Source organism: Natator depressus, chromosome 11 (assembly GCF_965152275.1).
Source record: "Natator depressus isolate rNatDep1 chromosome 11, rNatDep2.hap1, whole genome shotgun sequence".
Taxonomy (NCBI): domain Eukaryota; kingdom Metazoa; phylum Chordata; order Testudines; family Cheloniidae; genus Natator; species Natator depressus.
This window is the reverse complement of record NC_134244.1, coordinates 8,386,713-8,399,872: the sequence shown is the minus strand read 5'-3', so window position 1 is coordinate 8,399,872 and position 13,160 is coordinate 8,386,713. Positions and strand designations below refer to the sequence as shown.

The 13,160-nt window shown below is 41.1% G+C and overlaps 1 protein-coding gene across 1 annotated transcript in view; it reads right to left on the bottom strand.

The window, feature by feature from the left end:
• Positions 1-4,403: 4,403 nt before the first annotated feature.
• Positions 4,404-13,160, bottom strand: part of EPB41L5 (erythrocyte membrane protein band 4.1 like 5) — a 58,388-nt gene continuing 49,631 nt past the window's right edge. The window contains exons 15-17 of the mRNA XM_074967066.1: positions 10,381-10,423; positions 9,009-9,118; positions 4,404-4,875 (exon numbers count right to left, since the gene is read on the bottom strand). Coding sequence (XP_074823167.1) covers positions 4,692-4,875; positions 9,009-9,118; positions 10,381-10,423 — 337 coding nt within the window. The 3' untranslated portion in view covers positions 4,404-4,691. The remainder of the gene's footprint in view (positions 4,876-9,008; positions 9,119-10,380; positions 10,424-13,160) is intronic.

The following is a 13,160-nucleotide window of genomic DNA, read 5'->3' as shown; positions in this document are numbered from 1 at the left end:
CCTTTTTAAAGATTTTACAAAGAAATGGAAGGTGTTTAGAAAAACTAAGGAAGGCCATTCTTAGCATTCCTAGATTTCTAAAGTGAAAGCAGAAAAAGGGCTTGGGAACATGTTTCAAACGTGGATTGCAAGCTCTCTGTTATTTAACAAGTAGGGTGTCAGAATGTTTTCACCCATGTGTTTGTAGAGGGACTGACAAAATCTGGACTTTTCTGAAGGCAACTCCCAAGCTGTTTTAACGTTACAAGCCATTCATTATTATTTCCAACACTGACTGTGTATTACAGGATGGCATCTGTTACGAGGGGAGAGAAGCTTCTTAGGAACAGGTGCGGGTTGCAATGGAGAGATGAATGTTGTGTGGTCAGTCACCATTAAACCATGTGGTAATACTTCTGGGTGTTTCCACAAGGCAGGGGTAGTGTAGAGGAGGACAGTTGCTAATAAAGATTTAATTGCAAATGCATATCCCAGAATCGTTCAGCCACTTGAATAGATTGGTACTGACTAATGGAGGAGTCGGCTATCGTGTTGTATACGTTCCAGGCTAAAAGATATTTTCCTGGAAGGGAAATATGAGCCAGGGGACTGGAAATAGGATACAGAACCTTTTACTTTTAACTCACCAGTTCAAATTCATCCATGCCGATAGTCACCAATGGCACAATTTTTAAGATTGCTGAACATTTGCGCCTCCCATTGCAGTTAATGACAAACATTGCACTTGCCAGACTGAATCAGACCTGCGGGACTGTCTAAAGCCATTTCTCCAGTCTGACAATGGACAGCACTAGATGAGTCAGAAGAAGGTGCAAGAAATTCTGCAGTAGGTTGTAAACGTCTGATAATTTGTCCCCCATGAGATTCTCCTCCTACACCCTTTAGTGAGGTTGGCTTAAACTGATGTCTGAGGTTTATTCTCTCTTCCAAACTATCTTGTGGTTTAGCATTTAATGTAACAATTCTGGATATTCTTGTAGCGGGTACTCAGCTCCTTCGAAAAACATCAGGCAACGTGTTACCACCAACTAACGTGGCTAAGGTGACCATTAACGGTCTTCAGTTCTCAGCCAGCTAGCTTGGGTCCTCAGTCTTCTGTCGTTTACCCTTACGGAAATCAGGAGTAACGCCACTGAATTACACCAGTGTAAATACAGTGACAGAGGAGCATTAGATCCTTAGGAAGCAAGCAAGAGATTCAAACCCAGCTGGCAATAATATGTAACATATACAGTGCTAAAAAAAAATAATTCATTTCCAGGCTAGTCCATTCCAGTATAATCACTAGCCTGAGTTGACTTTTCACATTTGAATGAGCTGAGCTGTCCTTCCACACCAAGGTTTATCTAATGAATATGCCAACCAAGCTTTATCGATAGCGCTGCGGTAACACAATAGCCACCCAACGTGCCTTATACCACAGCCCACTAGAAGAGGTAGCCAATTTCTTCATTCATAGAATCATAGAATATCAGGGTTGGAAGGGATCTCAGGAGGCCCGACTGCTCTCTGCCATCTGGATTTCAGTCAGTATCTGCAGTAACCACAACCACCTCCATGTTTACCTTGGAGCTAAACACAGGCTCTTGGATAACATATGGAATAAGTATAAAGCCATTATGAACTTTTTAATAAAATAAGTATTTATCATTATGACAAAGATCCAAAAATATTTTCAAAAAGTCGGATGTTTTGCCATGCCATGCAATTACACACACACACAAACACACTCTCCTGTTCTCTCTAGTGAGTTCTTTCTCTCTCTTTCTGTCACTCCTGGAATATTTAGCTGGTAGGTAGAGTACTGTACCTGCTCGGTATAATAGATTTCATTTTTAAGTTCTTCTAGTACTTCTGAAATACAGAAACTAACACAGAAAAGTACTTTTGCTTTAGTAAGAAAATTTTGTCTGAACCTACCACCACCAAACGCACAAATAAACCTACCTAAAAGGAGAATGAAGCTACTCTAGTCACCTCTGCTCACCTTATGGATCATTTATACACAGCGATCCTATCCTTTTTTTAATACAATGGTAAATGGAAACTTAAATTTCATCAGTAATCTGATTTTATCTCCCCTTCTACACTACTGCCAAAATATCTATGGAGAAATTGCAATTATGTCCTGACTATACCTACCTTGTTAGCACCTTCCACGTGCTAAACATTTGAAAGATAAAATTTGCTTTTAAAACATTAAATTTGCAATTAGCAATTTGAAAATTATTCAGAGAACTGTCTCAATCAAACACGTTCAGCAACACAGACACTTTCTAGTCTTAAAGCTGAATGGTGGAGAATTTTTAAAAGACCTTTGTACCCATTTTTCCATTTGGTTTTGGACAAGAGGTAGAGAGCATTACTGTTCTTAAACTAACTTGAGAGAGTTCCCCTTCAAGAATTGTAGCCTTGACCTTTGAACCAACAGTCATCTCCATGAATCATTTGGTAGAATCGGTGGTCTTCAAGCAGCCTGCACCATCTCATCTGGAGCACAGCGGCAGGGACCGGACAAAAGCACAGAGGAAACAGCGTCACAGCTTTGCATTTTGATATATGTTTTAGAGAAATTGTATCTTTTTCCAGGCTAAGCTATAGGTTTGATGGTAAGACTTGTTCGAAGCCTGGGACCAGTCTGTCAGTTTTTAAAAACCTGAGTGGTCTCTGACTCTGGATAGAGTCAATGAGACCACGTACATGAGGAAAGGGTGCAGTATCAGGTCCTCACTGCTGCATGTCACACACAATTCTATTATTGTTTTCAGGTAAGGGGCGGGGGGGGGGGGGGCCCATTTAATAATGCATATGGTTTCTGTAAACCCAGATGAGTTTGGGATACGCTCTGCAGATTTCTGGAAATATTGACACCCCCTTAAAGCTAAAATCATTATCTGGAAGGGTCTAGTGTGACTTCTGAGACTCCAAACTGGAGTAGCATCTGGCTATAAAACCAATGAAGTTAGAGCAGGCCCAAGATTCTCAATAAGCCAGTGAACTGGGTTATTGGTTCAGATGTCAGTAAGTGACTTTTTTAAGAAGAAGTGTATTTCCTAATTGCAAGACCACAAACAATGGACGGCCCATTGCAATTTTTAGGGGGAAAATGTCCTCTTTTGGCAGGATGGAAACAGAGAGACATCTATAGACCTTGTAGCTTGGCAAACTCCCTTTAGACCAAAGATGTTTGTATGGCATGACCTTCAGAGCCCATATATCCTATTCCTAAATCAGGTGAGAGGGGTGTAGCAGAGCTGTGGGTAGAGACAATGGCCAAACAGGAAAGAAAATCTGTGATCCAACGTGATAGCATATTGTATTGACAACTATGAACGTGGAGCAAGTTTACACATACAGCGCTGCAGTGCGTAGCGAAGACACAACCTACACCAACAGGAGAGCTTCTCCCGTCGGCATAGGTATCCCACTTCCCCAAGAGGCGGTAGCTCTGTTGACAAGAGAAGCCCTCCTGTTGACACACTGCTGTCTACATCAGGATTTCAGGCGGTACAACTGCATCGCTCAGGGCTGTAGATTTTTCACACCTCTGAGTGACTCAGTTATATCGACATAAGTCTATGTGTAAACCAACCTAAGATCTCTCTCTCATTCTCTCTCCCACACACGTGAGCGTCTCTTACTTCAGACTATTCAAAATGTTTCTGTTTATGAGGTAAACTCACTCTGACAATTTCAGACACTAAAAAGATATTTTCCCATAGTTAGACTATTTCCCAAACTATTGCTTCAAACCAGTTATTTTAGTAACAACAACAAAAATACTAGGGAGCTAAAACACACATTGCAAACTGTTTTCTGGAATAGCAGTAATAGTGTTTATCCAAACTGGGGCGGAATGTTGCTGGGAGGACACTGACAACAAGCATAGGATCATGCCTTTGGTTCAGTGTATTAAGAACTGAGTTGTTCTTAAGTGTACATATAGATATGGACCGAGCTGTTCCACTAATAGCAAAAGTCTTAAAACCTTCCCTACAGTGAAAACTGGGGAAGAAACATGGTTTTCCTATACAAGCAATCAAGACATCCTTCAAAAATATATTCTCCCTGCCCCCTCCCCGCAATTCTACTCTGTACCTTTTCAGGGGCTCTGGTTTGTTTTGGTTTTTTTTTAAATAAAATAATTTCATTTAATTTCCAAGAAACATTTTCAAGTAAAATAACTACAGAACTTGTTACCAACAGACTTAGAGTGGTTGAACTGTAAGTCACCCATTTCTCCCATGCTTTTTTAAACAAACTATTATGGTGCAAGAGGAAGGGCAGTTATACACCAATGATGGTCCTCTGATTTAGTTCAATTCCTGAAATCTCACTTAATACCACAGGTGCAATACCCAGTTTTGTTATAGATGCAAACTCCTGCAGGGGTCCTCAGAGTTACAACCAGCTAAAATCCTTTAATCGTTAAGAAAAATCTTAACACATTTAAAAAGATACACATACTCTTTTCAGTACAAGAATACCTGGGGTAACAGACCAGTAGTGTATATGCTAATTTTTCTTTAAAAGATTCAATACAACAGCACCATATGCAGGGGCCTTCGCACAAGGTCTGGGTATTCCTAATCAGCTCTGGGTCCATTGTCCTTATCTTAGAGACAACTCAGAAAATGTAACGTTCCAGACTGTGTTACAGAACAGCCTCAAGCTCCAAAAAGGCCCACTTCTCATAGATCGGTCATGGTAGTTTGGACAGCATAACCAATGGCATCACTATGAATTCCTGCATTCTTCACATTGCGCTCATGGACAAAATCAGTGTAGTGTCTATCCGCAGACTGGGTCGAGGGCGGGGCCCATGCGTTCCATACACTTCCACCACGTTGACGGCAGTCATCAGCATCAAAGGGCCTGGATCATTGGGGATTGGGAGGGGGCACAGTTAGTAATTAGCAATGGAAGGGGAAGGGGTGGAAGACAGTAGGAGGTGAGAGGAAGGGAGGGAACAATGATGTGAAAAAGAGTAATAAGGAAGAACTAAATTGCCAAATGTCAAACACCTAATAAAGGAAGTGTGCAAGGATATACACAGAATAAAATAGCTGAAATGTCAAATTAACCCCTTAATTGCTGCTGCCAGATTGTATACGTACTTCTGAAAAAGCTTCAAAATGGAAAGTCAAGGCATCCCATGTATGTAATGCTTGTAACTTACAATGTGCTTTTCATCTATATATTCCAAAGCATTTTACAAAGCTCAGTGTTATCCCCATTTTACAGAGGAGAAAACAGGCAAAGACATGAAGGAATACACCTCCTTGACAGAGTGCTTTACATGTTTAGCGGCATTAAAGGGTTTGAATGACATGTCTGAATGCACAGTGGAAACAAGCTACTGCATGCAACAGCAAGGTTTAAAGCTACCAAAGAAGGCAGGTTCTCAAGGCAAATGAAAAGAGGGGGAAAGGAGGAAAGAGGACATCATAAAAACAAGCTTTATAGTCAAAGAAGGGATCACTACAGCACATCTTTCACATTTCATTAGCAGAATTCACTAAAGAACTAGACATTACTGAAGAACCTGATCATAGCTGTACTTGATTATCTTGAATATGATATGATTATATGATTGGAGGTGGATTATTTTAGGAAAAGGCCAAGACTTTGTCTTCCAATTTGTTTGAAAAATGTAGCAATACAAAAGTGACTATACATAGCCAGTGCTAATGCATTCCACACTGGGAATAAAGTCCTCAAGGGCTTAGGAAGACTAACAGGATACAGCACGATTCATGTATAAAGCACTGTCCTGACATTAATATATTTATGCAAGTGCCAAGTAATTCTTATGCGGGAAGCAATACGGCCTTGGGATAATTAACTTGGTCCACTGAAACAGACACCTGCATGACTGGATTTTAGAACTTTTAAGCCTTTTCTTATAAGAAGCCTCAAGATGGAAAAAAATGAACCAACATGTAGAGACTGTTCCAGCATTGTTTTCTCTATCCGATTCAGAATCCCGCATTATAATGGTTTACGTGAGGCTGGCGTACACTCTGTAAGACACGCTCACAAAAAAACAAGCTCTCTCTCTTTCTCTAAGCTATTCAAGGGAGCAAATTCCTAAAATAGCCCCCTTTAAATAGGGTAATTTTAGAGTCAGTCATTTAGTTTAACCATAAACAAGTAAGTGGATCATCAGATACAGCTACAAAGTGTTCATATTTCATCAGGTCTCATGTCCCAGTAAGTTCAGTTTAATACTTTTAACCACACCAAAACAATTGAGCAGGCAGGACATTAGCTAAAAGATCGCATTAGGCAGGGAAGCAGAAAAGACATGCAGGATTCACAACAGGGGTAAATGATTAGACAGTCCTCCTTTAGAAAGGAGAGAAGATTTGCATGACTTTCACCCACAGGAGCGCAGAATTTTGTTCTTTGCAATTCATATTGTGAAGAAATGGCATATGAGGTCCAAAAGTTAAAACAGCCATCAAATGGTTTGTTTTTAAGTTATTCCCTACTTTTTATAATTTAAGAAACCAAATGAAAAGCTGCTCACAACAGGAGGTAGTAAGACCTGTGCATGCTCCCTGACACGGAAATAGACTTGCTAACCTGCTATTGCTTCTTCCCCATTTTATCCCAGAAGCAACTCTTTTAGTCCAGCACAAAGCCAGAAAGATGCTGCTTGTGTTTGGGGACCTCCAGTTTTGCAGTTAATACCTCACATTGTTTGATGGTTACATTTGGATTTGTATGGCCAAAACGGTGCAGAAACCTCTTCTGTACTGAGGAATTTAAACAATTGAGCAGAGGATTTCAAAATCAGAAAACAAAAAGACTGAAAATCCTTCTTATGATCTGGCTCATCATTTTTGATGACACCTGCAGTATTCCAGTTTTAAATTAAAGGAAGGGCTGTAATGTAGCCAGTAGAGGTATCTGCAAGGAACAACACCCAGAAATTGACAGGTTAGATCCTTAACCCTAATCCATTCACCCCAATCACCACTATAAGAAAATAACCTGAAATATTTCAGTGTTTTCAGCTATCCATGGACATTATTTTTCAAAAAGGAGGACTGTTTTTCTGTGACAGAAGCCAAAGCCAATACATGCAGAAATAGGCCAATTAAAAGCAGAGAGCAGTTTAGAAAAAAACCCATTAGCTGCAACAAGACACTAAGATATCAAGTCATGTAAGTCACAGCTCTCCAACTAGACACACATGTTTCAGCAATGTGTCCACCAAACCCCATTTCCAGCCTGTGAAACTTGAATGCAGCACACATAGTTGACTACACAGCTCCAAACTGTTCTTTATTTCGCCATTTTAAGGCTAGATGCATCCCTTACCACAGCAGACAGAACAGCTGCTAGCAAACCATGTTAAACCCACATTACCAGAAAGAAAGCTGCTCCGTAAGTTACTACAATATTTTTTATAAACACAGAGAAAGTTTTATTTTCTTCTGAGTGAATATATTAAAACTGTGTCAAGTAGGAATGGATGTTTTCTTGGGGTATGTTACATTAGGTAACACACAGATAAATTTTACATTCACCCACCCTCTTCTACAGACGAACTTCCTTCTGCAGCTGAATCTAGCAAAGAAGCCTAGATTTCCGGACAAGGTCTGTCAGCAACACAGGTTCAGGCTCTTAATCCTAACACAGGCACACTGGGATCAAAACTACCACAGATGGGCCTGTAAATTCTCTCAGATTCTGAACAGAAGTAATGGAACTTAAATATAGAACAGAAACCTTATTACTGCTACATAACAGTATTGCTACCACCATAAAAGACCTATGTAGAGCCGTTTGGAGCTGGAGTCAAATGTTCCGAACGAAGAAGTTACCAGATTCTAGCAAGCACCTTGCAGTTAGACTGAGTAAATACAAAACGAAATCATACTGAGAAGGCTGAAAGAATAAAGATACAACCATCTTTCACCCACCACCACCACCAGGGAAGAAATCGACCGATCAACGAGATCACCACAGACAACCCAGAGATTTCAGATACTAGGCAAATCAAGGGCAAAAGAAAAAGAGAAAGCACCATTTCATCAAATGTTTTGCACCAGAAGCAGAGCAGAATTACTCTCCCTCTTTAAATCCAAGATCCAGTATATTTAAAAAAACCCCACTTAATATGTAATTAGTTAGATTTGTACAATGCATTTCTTTACACTATTACTGTCAGGTATTAACCATATTTACATAGTTTTGTCTTTAAGAGACATAAAAGCAAAACAGAATCAGATCCTAGCCAAATGGAGGACCTTTTCTTTTGAGGACTGAAACTGCTTAGGATAAGAGCTTTAAATCCATTGCATCCCATCACCGCTGCTTCTCAAAGCCTAACAAATCAGAGCTCCATTTCCATTACTGCATCCCCATTTGAAGTCACAACCCATGCTATAGGAGACAACGAGTGAAAAGACCAAGAGCTGCTCTCTCAATCTCACCCAAATTCTGGTATATAAAGAGCAGACATTTTAATTAAATGAAATCAAGCTCTTATCCTTCAACCATTTCAGTTTCCCCAAACAATCTCCTCCTCTCTTTGCACTGTAGAGTTAGTTTACCCATTGCATAAGATTTCTGGGAGACATCCAGAAAGAACTTGATTTATGATTGGCACGTTTTTCCCAGGATCTAACAGGATAAGTCTCTGTTCCTGGGCTGCATGCCTCCAGGCACTGGGTCACAGAGACTATGTTGGCCGTAGAGGGTGGAACAACTCCCACCAGAGCTAGAAAATGCTGCAGTAGATTCCTCCATAGGAATAGCAGCAAAGATTCCCTCAGAAGCTGAGCAGGTTGCCTCTGCAGCACTCTCCACCTGGTCTCAAAGCACTGATCTAGCTTTATCACCACTGACTTGACCCACAATTTATTCTTCTCAAAAAGACAATACAGGTAGTTTAACAGCAGATTAACTATAAAAAGAAAGGCATTTGGACTGTACATAAGCGAATGACCTTTCCCTTTCAATCAAAGAAACTAGCAAGGGTCTGCAGAACACACCATTTCATGTCTTGCTGGCTGGCTCCAGGGCTCCTAGGAAAGTTTTCTATTTCCACTAAGACTGGGCCAGACGGAATGACGACAGGCAGGGTCGGCTTTGCATTCCAGCTCTTGGGAAATAAAACAAAAACAAGCAAGTCATCTTAAACACTTTACCGCATGACAGTGACACACAGAAAAAAACAACTCCTCCTCGTGCCCAAACATGAGGCTTGACAAGACTTCTCCCATAGATACTTCCCCCCATTGGAGATACATGTCCCACTTTTCAAGTGCCAGTAACAGTACCAGGGTCATACTGGATACAGCACTCCTCTTGGATTTGCAGGTAACAGCTGCAGCGCCCTCTTTCATTCATGGTTTGTCCCGGATGCAGCAACTGTTCCCCTCTGTGACTAGCTCTGCCACAGTGATCTGCAACTTTGTAACCCAAAAGCAGGATTACTGCAATTCATCTACCCCTGAATAGCACCCAGAAGCATCAACTGGTGCTGAATAAAGCAGCTAACCTTGCAAGTAGAGTAAGCGGTTATGAACACAGAGCACCAGCACATCTGTTTGCTTCCTGATGTGGCTGAAGGGATTATACTTTTAATGGCCTAGAAGATCACCCCCTGGTGGTGTCCGATTTGCTCTGTTGCACTTACTGTCCGCCCCTTCAGCTGACATACTCCAGAATGGGTGGCAGGGCATTCCTATTGAAGAGTCCATGCCTCTGAAACCTAACCCCTCTGGTGTATCATTCTAGTAACTGGGGAGGGAGGTGGTTATGTTTTGGTAATGGCTGTTTTTAGTGACACAAAGCACCTACCAAGCACAGATGCTGAGGGGATGAGTACATCAAAACTTTTATGAAAAACAAAAAAAAATTTAGATGTTGCCAGTAATTTATCCTTGACGTAGCGGAAGTACGTGTCCCTTTAAAAATACCAGAGCAGTAGCCCAGAACGCTAGTAAGAGATGGAAGCAAAACTGCCAGCAAGCTCTGTCCCTCTCCTTTGTGTGCAGTTTAACTTGCAGAGCATTAGTACAGTTTTGCAGGTTACTATAGTTCTCAAAGATCATACACAGCTGAACAACTTATGCATAATTTAATATGTTTACATGTTGGAGAGGGTGGGGGAATCTCCCTCTCCAGCTAGTAAGCTAAAATCCTCCATGCCGAGTTAACCAATGATCCCACTTGTCACTTAGTAGCTGAAATAAGAGTCTAGTTTAATGTGTAACTTTAGAATCAATAGTCAGTCAAAGGAAGCCACTGCATTTAAAAAGGTTAGCATAAGGCCCCAACTCTTGAAACTTGTGAAGACCAATGAAGCTTCTATGTTTAGGGAAACAGTCTCAGAAATGAATGCCATAGAGATTGCCTTACTTGTTGCGATCCATTATTTTGATGTAAGACATTGTTCGGAATGCTGAAAAGCAAGAAAAATTTAAATCAGAATCTTTCAGGGATCAAGATATATGTTTATAAATTGTGTGGGGGACCAAAATCAGATAGATTTCAAGTAGAACAACAATTTACTAGAGGTCCTTCTACACCATTTAATCTAAAAATCACTTTCCAAATGAAGTTAAAAACCTTATGCCTGTGGTCAGCAACCTCATTCCAATGACAGCAGGGCTACCAGACTCCCAATTTGTTCAGGCTGGAGTTTCACTATATCCTGTCTCACCTCTTCCCTTGCCATTCCATGATGTCTAGTTGGATTATATGAAATTTCCTTGGGGGCAAGGACAACACAAAGCAGGCATGCCTTTAACACTTAATGCAATTTTTGCATATACAGAGCCAGATTTTAAACATTCAACGTAAGACAGATGGCAAAAGTACCTTCCCTATTCATTACTGTTATATGCTCATTGTATAATGAACTTTGGACAGAAAATGGCTGAGATTACATAACTGCTATTATCTGAAGTCTCATGAAGTTGCACAGAAGGAAGGTTCTAAAGCAACAGTTTACATTGTATATTACAAGGCTACTCTCCCTACAAGCCCCAGAAGCCCAGAGTATTGCTAGCCCTAGTCAGATACTCAAAAATACTGAGTCAGGCCACCAAAAAATTCATGAGTTAAAAAACAGATTTTGGATTCTTTTTATTTGTCTTCTAATATCTGAGTCTGTAAACTGCACACATTTCACATTTTTAAGATCTTCTCCACAATTACAAGGGATAGAAACTTTTTATATTTAAATGAAAGCTGAGATTTTCTCATGTATTCACATGACTCCATGAGCTGGGGCTATAAGAAAAAAACCCCAAATATCCTGGGAGATGGTAACACTGAGTCCAATCCATTTAGAAGTGGAAATCCAAATGTGTTCCCCTTCTGCCTTCTTCACTAGATGGATGGCAGCTGTAATAAAGGGTCTAGGGGAGGGGATGCTGAAGGAATTCAGGATTCAGTCTCAGATAGGGTTTCCTCACATGCTGGGCATGGGCAGAAAGACATGGAAGAGAAAAACACCACAGCCAACACACACACATGCCAGATATACAGATCTTAACCAAAAATGTTAAGACTTAGTCTAAAAAAAGCTTCTTTTCCAATCTCTCATTTTAAAAAAGAGTTTAATCCAGATTCTATTAATGCCCCGGTTGCTTCTGGCTGGGACAATTGGTATCATTTGCACAGAGTAACCATCCTGTCAGTCAACCTGCCGAGTAAACTGGTTTCAATATTTTTGAAGTCCTTTTACTTAAATAGCCCTATAGGTATAACACCAACCAAGACCATACAAGCTGCACTCTGGCTGTTCTCTTACCGTGCTCTCTGCACTGAGGGGGAAGTGCAGAGCGGCATTACAAGTACAGAGTACTGCACCTTTAAAAAAAATACTGAGGAATGCTTGTACAATCAACACATTCCTCACCGATGAGTTAATACAAAAGAAACAACACGCATCTTTCATGATGCATTTTAATTAGCGATGCTTGAGTGTGCAGTTTCAGAAACAGCACTGATTGCTCTGGGGGTGAATGTGCCATGACACAACACCAAGGTGAGTATCAGGGAAACTAAAGCCTTCAGCACTGGCAGGCGGGGAAATTGTACCGAGCTCTTATTCCTGCAGCAAGGCTGGTTTGAACATGAGATTCAAGTAAAATGGCATACCAACAAAATATGAAGAGCAATTATTAGCACTAATAAACAAACTACACATCTACCGCCCCTATCCGAGGATTTCAATGCACTTTACAGACTTTAATTAAGCTTTCGAACACCCAGCATCACTGGGAGGTAGGTCAGTATTAACCTCATTTTACAGATGGGGAAAAATGATGCAGAGAATAGTGAAGAGACTTGCCCAGAACCATACTAAGGAAGAGAACCCAGAGGCTCAGCCCCTTAACCAAATATTACTACAACCCCCAGTCTATGAGGATGGAGCAAAAGCAACCTTGCTTTGTAGAATCTATCAGCTTCCTTGTCACTTCAGTTTCGAAGTATGGCTACACTTCACTCACTCTCTGTGACTTATATCTACCCACTCACGCCCTCCAATCTGCTATTACTCTGCATATCTTGAACAGAGAAGGGGATCTCACTCTCTCACTAGCAATGGCCTATCTGTGTAGGGCAATGGTTCTCAACCTTTCCTGATTACTATACCCCTTTCAGGAGTCTGAAGCCTGAGCCCCAGTGCTCAGGGCTCAAGCATGTAACTTAGCTTCGTGGGGCCCGGGGCAACTGCCCTACGTGCCACCCCCGAACGCCAGCCCTGTACTTGCGACCTCCCTCCCCCCTCCAAGCCCATCCAGCAACTCCCACGTTGAGAAACACTGATCTAGATGAGTTGACATACCCCCTGGAAGACCTCTGCATAATCCCCGGGGTACATGTACCGCTGCTTGAGAACCACTGGTGTAGGGCTCTTCCTTCATACCATTCAAGTCTCACCTCAAAAAAACTTCCTCCTTGCTGTAACCTATAGTTTACTCAAAACACTGCCTATCCTTTCTCCAATACAAATTCATCTTACAAACTCTTCCTACTCTCCCAATCTTAACTCCAACCTGTTTTCTTTTAGCTTTCCCGCCACAGCACGCATTTGCACTTTTACTGCTTTTAAATTTCATCTGCCTCTACCCACAGAAATTGCCAGATCAAATATCCCTTTGCATCAGTGATTACTGAATGGTGGA